Raw genomic sequence first — 15106 nt, 5'->3', positions numbered from 1 at the left:
AGCTCCATCTAGTGGCCATGATGCTGTATTTTTCTGATTCACTTTTTATAAATAAATAGCATTCAATCGGATGGGAAAATAGCCTTGCAACCGTTGATTTTTTCCCCCATTTACACACAATAAATCTACAAGTAGTTTTGAAGGATGAATAGCCCTGCATTTTTTTTGTATAGCTACACCCCTTAGTGTAACACAAAAATATTTTCTCAAATTTAATTTGTAGAGTTTTCTTGATGGGTTTGCTAGTGACCACTGTTTGGCCACAATATGTAATTTCCAAGAACGCCATTAGACATACAGGATGTGTGATTCTGTTAATAGCTGTGAGTATCGGTGACATTGTCATAGCACATTTCTCCTTTTCAGTGTCATCATCTCATCTGCAGACAATGTATCTTCTGGCTGTCCTGCTGCTTCTATACCGGGATGTATCCTCCGCAGGTGAGAGCTTTATATTGGGGGTGAGGAGAGGAGGGTGGGGGCAGGGAGGTTACTTCTCTAAAAAAATGAGTATGTATTTAAAGTGTATATTAAACCAAAAGTTTTATTTTTAGCTTTGGATGAAGTAAAAAAAGTGTTTCCCTTCACTTCCTGTCCCAGAGACATAACAGGAAGTAAGAGGAAATGTCATATAAATGTTTCCAGCTGTATTAATCAACACCACGTCCCCTAATTGCATAGAAAAAAAAAATGTTATATAGAAACCTTGGGACTTTTAGGGTGTTGAATCCTTCTGCCAGAGTAATACACCTACGTAATCTTATTTTGTTTAAAAAAATGCATTTATGACAAATCCATTCAGGGGTAACAATTCCCCTAAAAACATGAATTCAGCAAACCATATTCATAAGTGCAAAACCCATGACAGTTAGGCACCTCCCTCCTCTATAGCATATGTCAGACTAAGCAATGAGCACGTGTGTGTTATATCACACTTAGGGGGAGGTGATTTTGTAGACTAAGATAAGAACTGAGAGGGCTTATTTGACTGCCTGAGTGTACAAGACACAGGGTGCCTCCATGTTTCTGGCAGGATCAACCATTTTTTGGGGGTGTTTTTTTTGCATTTGAAATATAAGTAGTCCTGGAGCAGGATCATATATGATTTTGTTTTGTTAACAGTATATAGAAAAGGGTGAGCATGAGAGCCAGGCAATTAGCATTTCCAGACTGAGAATGACAATCTTTTAATCTCAGATAAGGTTCCAGCACTGTCTGCTAAAAAGACTCTGTATATGTTCTGTATATAAATATTAGAGCAAAATTGACATGCCTAATTGTAAAGAGTCCTGGTGATTATACATAATGCATGACTTTTAAGGTCAATAAATAGTGTGCTAACAAAAAAAAAAAATTTTGATTCTTCTGATTCCAGATGTTGTGGTGGGGAGAAAAGACAATTCTACAGTTCTACAATGTGGAGAGGATCCTGGAAATAATATAACGGGAGTTATATGGAAGATCCATCACATTAATAATTCTTTGTGTTTATTCTCATATGCTGACCTTGCCAAAGGAAGACACCAGACATACAGCAACTGCAGTACAAGAATGACATTTACCAATATAACACTGACCATCCAGAACACCCAGATATCTGATGGAGGAAATTATACCTGTGAGAATTCATATTTTGAAGGGACCTTCATCGCTACAACTATTTTACAAGTATTAGGTGAGTAATATCTGATTTCACCACAGTGAGAAGGTCAGTTCAGATTTACGCTTTCTACCATACTGTATATATACCCCCTTCCCGCCGACCGAACGCACATATGCGTCCTCGGCTTTCCGGGGTTATACCGGGATGATGCCCGCAGCTGCAGGCATCATCCCGGTACCGTTGTTTTCAGCGGGCGATCGGCTACCCGAATATAACAACCGATGCGGCTAAAAGCCGCTCGGCTGTTATACCGGAGGAGCGGGAGGGGACATCCCCCCCCTCCCGCCGCCTCCCGCCGCTGTTACCGGGCCTCCCGTGCGATCGGGAGGCCCGGTGTCCGTTCGGGAATCTCCGGCGGCTGGGGGCGGGCTGGAACGAAGCTGTGAGCGGCTTCGTTCCAGCCTTCTAATTGTAAACGCGGAAGCGACGTCATGACGTCACTTCCCGTTTACTCGGCTGCCAATGGCGCCGAATTTAAAAAAGTACACAGTATTCAGAATCGCCGTTTTCGGCGATCTGAATACTTTGAAGTGTAAAGGAGGGATGGGGGGTCTTTTAGACCCCCGATCCCTCCATAAAGAGTACCTGTCACCACATATTACTGTCACAAGGGATGTTTACATTGCTTGTGACAGCAATAAAAGTAAAAAAAAAAAAAAATTTTTAAACACAATGTATAAAAGTACAAAAATAAATAAAATAAAAAAAAAAAAAAAAAAAAAATTTTTTAAAGCGCCCCCGTCCCCGCGAGCTCGCGCAGCGAAGAAAACGCATACGGAAGTCGCGCCCGCATATGTAAACGGTGTTCAAACCACACATGTGAGGTATCGCCGCGATCGTCAGAGCGAGAGCAATAATTCTAGCCCTAGACCTCCTCTGTAGCTCAAACCTGGTAACCGTAAAAATTTTTTAAAGCGTCACCTATGGAAATTCATAGGTACCGTAGTTCGTCGCCATTCCACGAGTGCGTGCAATTATAAAGGGTGACATGTTTGGTATCTATTTACTCGGCGTAACATCATCTTTCACATTATACAAAAAAATTGGGGTAACTTTACTGTTTGGATTTTTTAAAATTCATGAAAGTGTCACTTTTCCAAAAATTTGCGTTTAAAACACCGCTGCACAAATACCGTGTGATAAAAAATATTGCAACAATCGCCATTTTATTCTTTAGACTCTCTTCTAAAAAAATATATATAATGTTTGGGGGTTCTAAGTAATTTTCTAGCAAAAAATACGGATTTTAACTTGTAAACACCAAATTTCAAAAATAGGCTTAGTCATGAAAGGGATACATATCACAAACCAGAAATATAATCATCCTAATAAAGTATAGTTATAGTGCAAAACATTTTCTGAATGGACGAGGTGCAGGGCCAGTGCAAGGATTTTTGCCTACTTAGGCGAAGGTGCATTTTGGTGCCCTTCCCACCATCCTCCTGCCACCCCCTCAATGCAACACCCAACCCCCATATGGCATACATTTTATTTGCACATCAGAATCCCTTCTTACGTCAAAGCCCCCCCCCCTCCTTGCATCAAAGTCCCCACCATTACTCTATACATCAGGGTGCCCAGATTCCCTCCTTACATCAATGTCCCCAGAGTCCCCTCTCACCTCAGAGTCTCCAGTTTTCCCCCTTTACATATTAGAATCCACAGAGTTCCCCCAAAATCAATGTCCCCAGCATTCCCATTGTACGTTAGTGGCCTCCCCTTACATCAGAGTGCACATATTTTTCCCCAAATCAAAGTCCCCAGAAGTCCCTCCTTACAAAAGAGTTCCCCTGCATTCTTTCCTTACAATCAAGTTTCCCAGAGCCCCACTTACAGTGCATTGAAAAAGTATTCATACCCCTTGAAATTTTCCACATTTTGTCATGTTTCCACTAAAATCGTAAATGTATTTTATTGGTATTTTATGTAATAGACCAACACAAAGTGGCAGATAATTGTGAAGTGGAAGGAAAATGATAAATGGTTTTCAAAATTTTTTACAAATACCGGTAAATAAGTGAAAAGTGTGGCGTGCATTTGTATTCAGCCCCCCGAGTCAATACTTTCTAGACCCAACTTCTCTGCAATAACAGCTGCAAGTCTTTTTGGGGATGTCTCTACCAGCTTTGCAATGACAATTTTGCCCATTCTTCTTTGCAAAATAGTTTAAGCTCTGCCAGATTGGATGGAGAGCGTCTGTGAACAGCAATTTTCAAGTCTTGCTACAGATTCTCAATTGGATTTAGGTCTGGACTTTGACTGGGCCATTCTAACACATGAATATGCTTTGATCAAAACCATTCCATTGTACATACAGCTCTGGCGTTGTCCTGCTGGAAGCTGAACCCCCAGTCTCAAGTCTTTTGCAGACTCTAAAAGGTTTTCTTCTAAGATTATCCTGTATTTGGCTCCATCCATCTTCCCATCAACTCTGACCAGCTTCCCTGTCCCTGCTGAAGAAAAGCATTCCCACAACTAGGGATGAGCTTCGTGTTCGAGTCGAACCCATGTTCGACTCGAACATCGGCTGTTCGGTCGTTCGCCGAATTGCGAACGATATGGGCCGTTCGCGCCAAATTCGTGTGGCGCGTCACGGCCCATAATTCACTGCGGCATCGCAGTGCATTGCTGGCTGATGATTGGCCAAGCATGCACTATGACCCGCATGCTTGGCCAATCACAGCGCCGTCAGTAGAGAGAGCTGTAATTGGCCAAAGCCAGGGTGGCTTTGGCCAATTATGGCTCAGGGGATTTAGTACACACCCCACACTATATAAGGCCGCCTGCACGGCGGCCCTGTGTAGTGTGTGTTCCGGTGTGCTGAGAGATAGAGAGAGAGAGAGAGAGTGTCATTTGATTTGAGTTAGATAGATTAGGCAGAACAGTCAGTCAGTTAGCTGCACTTACAGTGTATTGTGTATATATATGCATCCCAGGTGTTGCATATATATATATACACTGTATTCAGTTTAGCTAGATCCGTTCCTGTTATCTTCTATCTAGACTATTTACATTTAGTGCAGTGCGTCCTGCTCACAGTGTTCAGCTAGATCCGTTCCTGCTATTTACATTTAGTGCAGTGCGTCCTGCTCACAGTGTTCAGCTAGATCCGTTTCTGCTATTTACATTTAGTGCAGTGCGTCCTGCTCACAGTGTTCAGCTAGATCCGTTCCTGCTAATTACATTTAGTGCAGTGCGTCCTGCTCACAGTGTTCAGCTAGATCCGTTCCTGCTATTTACATTTAGTGCAGTGCGTCCTGCTCACAGTGTTCAGCTAGATCCGTTCCTGTTATCTTCTAGACTATTTACATTTAGTGCAGTGCGTCCTGCTCACAGTGTTCAGCTAGATCCGTTCCTGCTATTTACATTTAGTGCAGTGCGTCCTGCTCACAGTGTTCAGCTAGATCCGTTCCTGCTATTTACATTTAGTGCAGTGCGTCCTGCTCACAGTGTTCAGCTAGATCCGTTCCTGCTATTTACATTTAGTGCAGTGCGTCCTGCTCACAGTGTTCAGCTAGATCCGTTCCTGTTATCTTCTAGACTATTTACATTAGTGCAGTGCGTCCTGCTCACAGTGTTCAGCTAGATCCGTTCCTGTTATTTACATTTAGTGCAGTGCGTCCTGCTCACAGTGTTCAGCTAGATCCGTTCCTGCTATTTACATTCAGTGCAGTGCGTCCTGCTCACAGTGTTCAGCTAGATCCGTTCCTGCTATTTACATTTAGTGCAGTACGTCCTGCTCACAGTGTTCAGCTAGATCCGTTCCTGTTATCTTCTAGACTATTTACATTTAGTGCAGTGCGTCCTGCTCACAGTGTTCAGCTAGATCCGTTCCTGTTATTTACATTTAGTGCAGTGCGTCCTGCTCACAGTGTTCAGCTAGATCCGTTCCTGCTATTTACATTTAGTGCAGTGCGTCCTGCTCACAGTGTTCAGCTAGATCCGTTCCTGCTATTTACATTTAGTGCAGTACGTCCTGCTCACAGTGTTCAGCTAGATCCGTTCCTGTTATCTTCTAGACTATTTACATTTAGTGCAGTGCGTCCTGCTCACAGTGTTCAGCTAGATCCGTTCCTGTTATCTTCTAGACTATTTACATTTAGTGCAGTGCGTCCTGCTCACAGTGTTCAGCTAGATCCGTTCCTGTTATCTTCCTACTGACAGGCAGGCTTGTCTGGTTACAGTATATAAAGCTACCTGAAGAAAATTACAGGTGTTCTATTTGATCCTATTAGTACCACGGTCAGGCAGCTAGACTATTTACATTTAGTGCAGTGCGTCCTGCTCACAGTGTTCAGCTAGATCCGTTCCTGTTATCTTCCTACTGACAGGCAGGCTTGTCTGGTTACAGTATATAAAGCTACCTGAAGAAAATTACAGGTGTTCTATTTGATCCTATTAGTACCACGGTCAGGCAGCTAGACTATTTACATTTAGTACAGTGCGTCCTGCTCACAGTGTTCAGCTAGATCCGTTCCTGTAATCTTCCTACTGACAGGCAGGCTTGTCTGGTTACAGTATATAAAGCTACCTTAAGAAAATTACAGGTGTTCTATTTGATCCTATTAGTACCACGGTCAGGCAGCTAGACTATTTACATTTAGTACAGTGCGTCCTGCTCACAGTGTTCAGCTAGATCCGTTCCTGTTATCTTCCTACTGACAGGCAGGCTTGTCTGGTTACAGTATATAAAGCTACCTGAAGAAAATTACAGGTGTTCTATTTGATCCTATTAGTACCACGGTCAGGCAGCTAGACTATTTACATTTAGTACAGTGCGTCCTGCTCACAGTGTTCAGCTAGATCCGTTCCTGTTATCTTCCTACTGACAGGCAGGCTTGTCTGGTTACAGTATATAAAGCTACCTGAAGAAAATTACAGGTGTTCTATCCCAGCTTAGTGCAGCTACAGGCCATTAGTATGTCTGGAAGGCCAAGAAGGAGAGGCAGACAGTCACAAGCCAATAAGAGAGGGCAAGCAGGCTCTGTGTCTAGTGCTGGTCGTGGAGACGGTGCATCCTCATCAGCACGTGGCCATGGGACACGCTTGGCCTTTTTTTCGGCAGCTGGCCGTGTTGAGCCGCAACATGCGGAAGACTTGGTCGAGTGGATGACCAAGCCGTCCTCATCCTCCTCATCCTCTCTCACCCATGCCCAGGGTGCTTTGTCTGGCAAAGCAGCGGCCTCTTCCCTCAGCTCAATGTCATCAGTGACTCCTTCCCTAGCTCCACCATGTCCTCATGAGGATCCCCTCGAACTGTTTGACCACAGTGTTGGGTACATGCTCCAGGAGGATGCCCAGCGTTTGGAAGGCTCTGATGATGATACTGAGCTCGATGAAGGCAGTAACATGAGCACGGACAGAGGGGGTGCCCAAGAAGGACAGCAATCTGGCAGTCATGCTCCCCCTGCTGCAGCATACTGCCAGGTTTGCTCCAGTGATGAGGAGGGAGGGGATGATGAGGTCACTGACTCAACGTGGGTGCCTGATAGGAGAGAGGAGGAGGAGGAGGAGGAGGAGGTGGCACATCACCAACGAGGCAGGATGCCCTCCAGGGGCCAGCCTAAGGGCAGCACATTGACTGCATCACACCCCAAAGCTCCACATGTGCAGGGCGCTGCAGTCTCTGCGCGTTATTCAAAAAGTTCTTTGGTGTGGGCCTTTTTTGAGACGAGTGCATCAGATCGCACCGCTGCTATTTGCAACATATGTCTCAAGCGTATCTCGCGTGGCCAAAACATCTCCCGCTTGGGTACCACATGCTTGACCAGACATATGTTGACCTGCCATGCAGTTCGTTGGCAAGCGTATCTAAAAGACCCACACCAAAGAACAAAGAGGATCTCTCCTTGCTCCTCATCAGCTGAGATTTCCAACCCCACTAGACCTTCAGTCCTCTCTGAGACCTGCAGTGAGAGGAATGAAGGTGTAGAATTAGGTGTGTCACAGCCAAGTACTTGTGGGTAATCTGCTTTTGGTACACCGACGTCAGATTGTACCAGGCAAATTTCCCTGCCCCAGCTGCTGCACCGCCGAAAGAAGTTTGCTCCCAGCCATCCACATGCCCAGCGGTTGAATGCTAGCTTGGCAAAATTGCTAGCACTTCAACTGCTGCCTTTTCAGTTGGTAGACTCTGCCCCCTTCCGTGAGTTTGTGGAATGTGCGGTTCCTCAGTGGCAGGTACCCAAACGCCACTTTTTCTCACGGAAGGCGATTCCGGCTCTCTACCGGCATGTGGAAGGCAATGTCCATGCCTCGCTGGACAGGGCGGTCAGCGGTAAGGTGCATATTACCGCTGACTCATGGTCCAGCAGGCATGGACAGGGACGTTACCTAAGTTTCACGGCGCATTGGGTGACTCTGCTGGCAGCTGGAAAGGATGCAGGACAAGGTGCAGTAGTGTTGGAGGTTGTTCCGCCACCACGCCTCCAAAATGCTGATTGTGACACACCTCTCTCCTCCACCCCCTCCTCTTCTTCTTCCTCCATGGCCTCTTCCTCGGAACCAGCGGTGCTCCGTAGGCGTTCAAGGGGCTACGCAAGTACGCAGGCCAAAAGATGCCATGCGGTGCTTGAGCTGGTGTGCTTGGGGGACAGGAGCCACACTGGGGCAGAGGTTCTGTCAGCTCTGCAGGGGCAGGTTCAGAGGTGGTTGACGCCACGCCAACTTAAGGCAGGAATGGTGGTTTGCGACAATGGCACCAACCTCCTCTCTGCCCTCCGACAGGGACAAATGACCCATGTGCCCTGTTTGGCTCACGTCCTTAACTTGGTGGTGCAGCGGTTCTTGGGCAGGTACCCGGGCTTACAGGATGTCCTGAGGCAGGCCAGGAAAGTCTGTGTGCATTTCCGCCGGTCATATAATGCCAGTGCTCGGCTGACGGACCTCCAAAAGGAGTTTAACCTGCCCAAGAACCGCCTAATCTGTGACATGCCCACCAGGTGGAACGCAACGTTGGCCATGCTGCAGCGGCTGCACACGCAGCAGAGGGCCATCAATGAGTACCTGTGCGACTATGGCACCAGGACAGGGTCAGGGGAGCTTGGTTTTTTTTCCCCACGCCAGTGGGCCATGATCAGGGATGCATGCACTGTCCTGTCACCATTCGAGGAGGCCACGAGGATGGTGAGCACTGACAGTGCATGCATCAGTGACACTGTCCCCCTTGTCCACCTGTTGGAGCACACGCTGCGTGGAATAATGGACAGGGCACTTGAGGCAGAACAGAGGCAGGAAGAGGAGGACTTCCTTAGCTCTCAAGGCCCCCTTTATCCAGACAGTGTTCCTGCGTGCCCGCCGATCACACAGGAAGAGGACGAGGAGGAGGAGGAGGAGGAGGAAGATTGTGTCAGTATGGAGGTGGAGCCTGGCACTCAGCATCAGCAGCAGTCTTTAAGGGATCAGTCCCAAGGAACACATGGACTTGTACGTGGCTGGGAGGAGGTGGCTGCGGACGTTGTTGTCCTTAGTGACCCAGAGGACTCCGGACCGAATGCCTCAGCAAACCTACGCTGCATGGCCTCCCTGATCCTGCAAAGCCTGCGTAAGGATCCTCGTATTCGTGGTATCAAGGAGAAGGACCAATACTGGCTGGCAACCCTCCTTGATCCACGTTACAAGGGTAAGGTTGCGGACCTTATCTTGCCATCGCAGAGGGAGCAGAGGATGAAACATCTTCGGGAGGCCTTGCAGAAAGGTCTGTGCAATGCGTTCCCAGAGACTGGGAGGTTACAAACTCCTGTTTCTGGACAACGTGTTGCTGAGGCTTCGGTCAGTCAAAGAAGGAGCGGTGGAGAAGGTGGCCGTCTGACCGATGCGTTCAGACAATTTTTTGGTCCGCAGCCCCAAGGTATGATCGGTTCCAGCAACCATCGCCAGCGTCTGTTTTACATGGTGCAGGAATACCTAGGGGCAAGATCAGACTTGGACACCTTTCCCACCGAAAATCCTCTGGGTTACTGGGTCTTGAGGATGGATCACTGGCCAGAGCTTGCACAGTATGCAATTGAGCTACTGGCCTGTCCTGCATCCAGCGTTCTTTCGGAACGCACATTCAGTGCTGCTGGAGGCGTGGTAACCGATCACAGGGTGCGTCTGTCCACCGACTCGGTCGATCGGCTGACCTTCATAAAAATGAATCAGTCTTGGATCACCACCAGCTACCAAGCACCTGATGCAGATGTAACCGAATAATTTTTTTTGAAATCTCAGATCCCTTCAAAGACTGCCTATGCTGATGCTGAGTGACTATCCCTGAGTAATTATCCTCTTCCTCCTCAATCATCACGCTGATAGCTTGTAAGAACATTTTTGGTTCTGGGCGCCACCACCAGTGCCTAAGGCACAATTTTTCAGCCCCTGTTTAACAGGGGCGTGTAATTACAATTTTTGATGTAATACTTTGCAGCATGGCCCGTTCCTGCATTCCAACTAGAGTGTCTGTGAGGGGTTGCAGTGTTGTGGCACCAGCACCAGTGCCTAAGGCCCAATTTTTCTGCCCCTGTCTAACAGGGGCGTGTAATTACAATTTTTGATGCAATACTTTGCAGCAGGGCTCGTTCCTGCGTTCCAACTAGAGTGTCTGTGAGGGGTTGCAGTGTTGTGGCACCAGTGCCTAAGGCCCAATTTTTCTGCCCCTGTCTAACAGGGGCGTGTAATTACAATTTTTGATGCAATACTTTGCAGCAGGGCTCGTTCCTGCGTTCCAACTAGAGTGTCTGTGAGGGGTTGCAGTGTTGTGGCACCAGCACCAGTGCCTAAGGCCTAATTTTTCAGCTCCTGTTCAACAGGGGCATGTAATTACAATTCTTGATCTAATATTTCACAGCAGGGCCCTGTGAGGGCTTACAGTGTTGTGGCCACAGCAACACCTAAGGCCCAAATTTCTGCTGAGTATATAGGGCAGGACCCTACTTTCAAACATCTAACTTACAAACGACTCCTACTTGCAAACGGAAGGAGACAACAGGAAGTGAGATGAAATCTACCCCTAGGAAGGGAAATTCTCTCCTGTAAGAGTTAATATGGGAAAACAATTTCTCCTTTCCACTGATGCTTTCCAATCCTTGTTCCACAAAAAAACCCAAATTTTCAAAAAACATTTTTCATTGGGACAAAAAAGTGAGGTGAAATCTTCTGAAGAGGAGGAAAGACGCAAAACAAATGTCACAGGGGTGATAACCCTTCCCTATGTTTTCCAAAAAGCTTAGAAAAGATTTTTTGGCTGGAGCTAAACACGTTAAAAATGTTCAAAATTACAAACAGATTCTACTTAACAACAAACCTACAGTCCCTGTCTTGTTTGCACCGCCTGTATACTGCTGTTCAGAGTATATAGGGCCTGGTGGCCCCACACCTTTCCTTATTTTAATTTGGGTGTGGGGTTCCCCTTAATATCCATACAAGACCCAAAGGGCCTGGTAATGGCAACCCTCCTTGATCCACCGTTTGTCTCACTGATTTTCATCCATATTGCCATGACCCGACATGACATTAAACCCGCAAGCAGTTTTAAATGAGATTTTTTCCTTTAAAAATGACATTTGGTGCAGGGACTGTTCTAAACATGGGAAACACGCGTCACTTTACAGGCATACTATAGACACCCCCCAGGTACGAATATTTCACTTTTTTTTTTACTTTAAGCATCATTAAAATCACTGCTCCCAAAAAAACGGCCGTTTTTAAAAGTTTTTTTTGCATTGATACATGTCCCCTGGGGTAGGACCCGGGTCCCCAAACCCTTTTTAGGACAATACCATGCAAATTAGCCTTTAAAATGAGCACTTTTGATTTCGAACGTTCGAGTCCCATAGACGTCAATGGGGTTCTAACGTTCGTGCGAACTTGCGGTCCGTTCGCGGGTTCTGGTGCGAACCGAACCGGGGGGTGTTCGGCTCATCCCTACCCACAACATGATGCTGCCACCACCATGTTTCACGGTGGGGATGGTGTGTTCAGGAGGATGTGCAGTGTTAGTTTTTTGCCACACCTAGGGTTTTGCTTTTGGGCCAAAACTTTAAATTTTGACCAGAACACCTTCTTCCACATGTTTGCTGTGTCCCCCACATGGCTTCTCGCAAACTGCAACAATGGCTTTCTTTCTTACCACTCTTCCATAAAGGTCAGATTTGTGGAGGGCACGACTAATAGTTGTTCTGTGGACAGATTCTCTCACCCGAGCTGTGGATCTCTTCAGCTTCTCTTGAATTACCATGGGCCTCTTGGCTGCTTCTCTGATTAATGCTCTCCTTGCCCGGCCTGTCAGTTTAGGTGGACAGCCATGTCTTGGTAGGTATGCAGTTGTGCCACACGCTTTCCATTCTACTTTTCACATATTTATTTGTATTTTGAAAACCAGTTATCATTTTCCTACCACTTTACAATTATGTGCCACTATGTGTTGGTCTATTACAGAAAAAAAACAATAAAATACATTTACATTTTTGGTTGTAACCTGACAAAATGTGGAAAATGTCAAGGGGTATGAATAATTTTTCAAGGAGCTGTACATCAGAGTTCCCCTTTACATCAAAGTCCCCAACATTCCTACCACATTCCTACCCCCACATATGCCCATGGCATGTTTGAACAATATATCATTTAGTGTGAACTAAAAAAAAAAAAACTTGTGGCAAAATATAAAATATTCCATGGACTCAACATGCCTCTCAGCAAATATCATGAAGTGTCTTCTTTCCAAAATGGGGTCATTTGGGAGGGGGGGTTGTGCTATCTTGTCATTTCATGGCCTCTGTAACTGTGATAGGTAGTGAGGAAGGAAAATCACAATTTTACGCCCTTAGAAAGCCTAAAGGCCGTGATTGGTTCTCAGGGTCCTATACACGACTAGACTCCCAAAAAGTCTCACACATGTGGTATCCCCATTCTCAGGAGAAGCAGCAGAATGTATTTTGGGATGTAATTCCACATGTGCCCATGGCATGTTTGAGCAATATATCATTCAGTGATAACTGTGCAAAAAAAAAAATAATTAATTTTCCCGCAACTTGTGGCAAAATATAAAATATTCCATGGACTCAACATGCCTTTCATCAAATAGTTTGGGGTGTCAACTTTCCAAAATGGGGTCATTTGGGGTGGGGGGGTTGTGCTATCTTGGCATTTTATGGCCTTCGAAACTGTGCTAGGTAGTGAGGAGTGAAATCAAAAATTTACACCCTTAGAAATCCTGAAGGCAGTACTTGGTTTTCGGGGTCCTGTACGCGGCTAGGCTCCGAAAAAGTCTCACACATGAGGTATCCCCATACTCAGGAGAAGCAGCAGAATGTATTTTGGGGTGTAATTCCACATATAACCATGCCATGTGTGATAAATATATCACTTAGTGACAACTTTGTGTAATTTTGGGGTTTTTTTTTTACATTTTTCAATCACTTGTGACAAAAAAATTAAATATTTAATGGGCTCAACATGCCTCTCAGCAATTTCCTTGGGGTGTCTACATTCCAAAATGGGGTCATTTGGGGGGTTTGTACTGCCCTGCCATTTTAGCACCTCAAGAAATGAGATAGGTAGTCATAAACTAAAAGCTGCATAAATTCCAGAAAATGTACCCTTGTTTGTAGACGCTATAACTTTTTTCGCCAACCGGATCTATTTTATACACGGTTTGAAAGGGTTTGCGGTCAACAGGGCAGGATGAGGAGGTCTCACACCATTTAAGATTGCAGGATATACAGAAAACATGACAACAATCTTCTGGAAAGCCAACCTCCAGGGAAAGACTGTTCAGACAAATTGGACACCTCTCAATTTAACAATTCTAAGTACTGTCACCAGTCCCATCTTTGCCTTCATCCTCATCTTTTTCTTCATGTTGCTGGTCTCTGGCATAAAATGAGCATAAACATTTGTTCCTCATCTTAGGCTATAAAAGCATTAAGTCTGTTGTATTCTCTTTTCTCTCCTCTCTATGGGCTTCAATGCTACTGCACCAACGCTGAATCCTGGCCTAGGCCGACAAGACCCAGGCCTAGGGCAGCACTTTGCAGGGGGGCAGCACGGAAAGAGTCCCCGCCAGCTTGCGCTACACTGTTAGTGTAGCGCCAGTCTTATGGGGCGGACTGGGCTGAGAGGCAAATTAGTCTAGCGCCCCCATAAAGTGGCCACACTGCTTCCAGTATGCGGCGGCCGGCATTCTGCAACTGTGGGGGGGCGCGCAGCTTCTAATTTTGACTGTCCTATCATCCTGGACAACAAACCTTCCTCACTGTGCTATGTTTTCTGCTGCACCATTGGCATGGTTATATCTTCTTAGTCCTCGCCATAAAATTATCAGAAATTTGTGCTTAAAATAGAACTATAGGCAACACTTTTTTTTCCATATTGGATAGAGTAAGGGAGGGTTATAGCCCCTGTCAGTTTATTTTTTACCATCCCTGTCCCATTGCAGAGATTTCCATTCACATCCTGCCCCATAGCCAAACAGGAAGTGAGAGGAAATCTATGTAAATTAAGGGAATCCATTGCTCCCCCCCAGGCTCTCAGAACTAGTGTCCCCACTTGAAAATTTCAGGGCGGGTGGCAAGTTAATGTACTCACCGAGGCCAAGATGCAGAGAGCGGTTCACTCTTGCGACTAAGCGCGCTCCACCCCCTGGAGGTGGTACAGGGGGTAAATTGCACGAAGAGGCACAAGCTACCAGCAGGATCGGTAAATCTTGCGTGAAGGTCAGCGAGGAGCTGGATAGCTGGGCAGGTGTTGGCAGGTGACGGACCCAGCGGGTCAAACAGAGTCCAGGATAGGCTAGGAACCAGGATACAAGACTGAGAGCAAATCAAAGAGCAGGCCGAGGGTCAAACACAGGAGACAGCAGCAAAGTTCCAAACAGGCAGAGGTTCGAGGTACTGGAGACTGAAGGTAAATCCGGGTCACAGGCTGAGGGTCAAGGCAGGAGAAGGCAATCCAAGTACAGGCTGAGGGTCAAACACCAGAGGTAAGCAAAGTCCGTAAAACAAGCCAGGGGGTCAAATCCAGGAGAGAGTCAGAGTAGGTCAAGGCAATCCGGGTCACAACAGGTATTCGATAAGCAGGTAACAGGAACAAGATCACAGGGAAGCTGAGAGACAAACCAGCAATTTGTTAAACAGCAAGGCAGCTTTTTATAGGCAGGCAGAGGACTCACATTATGCGTGTGCCATTGCGCATGCGCCGTTCAGCCGGCCCGCGCAGGGAAACGGCGATGCTGACAGGATTGATCTTGGTTGTTTCTCTGACAGCGGGTCTTAAACTGCAAGGGGTGTGGCCTTGACAGGAAGGGTTGGGTCATATTTAAATTAGGGGATTCACGAGTTTAGTCAGGCCTAGGGCAGCACAAAACCTAAATACACTACTGTACTGCATACTTCTCTTAGTAAAGCCCATTCAAATCCTTGTTTCCTAATTATGGCAATAAAGTTAGTACTCAGTCACATCCACATT

General features: G+C 46.2%; 1 protein-coding gene across 1 annotated transcript in view; it reads left to right on the top strand.

Annotated features, from left to right (window-relative positions):
• The first annotated feature begins 389 nt into the window (after positions 1-389).
• LOC141130121 (cell surface glycoprotein CD200 receptor 1-B-like) overlaps positions 390-15106 on the top strand; it is a 43685-nt gene continuing 28968 nt past the window's right edge. The window contains exons 1-2 of the mRNA XM_073618075.1: positions 390-441; positions 1376-1675. Coding sequence (XP_073474176.1) covers positions 390-441; positions 1376-1675 — 352 coding nt within the window. The remainder of the gene's footprint in view (positions 442-1375; positions 1676-15106) is intronic.

This window comes from Aquarana catesbeiana, linkage group LG02, assembly GCF_042186555.1.
Source record: "Aquarana catesbeiana isolate 2022-GZ linkage group LG02, ASM4218655v1, whole genome shotgun sequence".
Taxonomy (NCBI): domain Eukaryota; kingdom Metazoa; phylum Chordata; class Amphibia; order Anura; family Ranidae; genus Aquarana; species Aquarana catesbeiana.
Note: the sequence above shows the minus strand (reverse complement) of the source record. Positions and strands in the feature narration are given on the sequence as shown.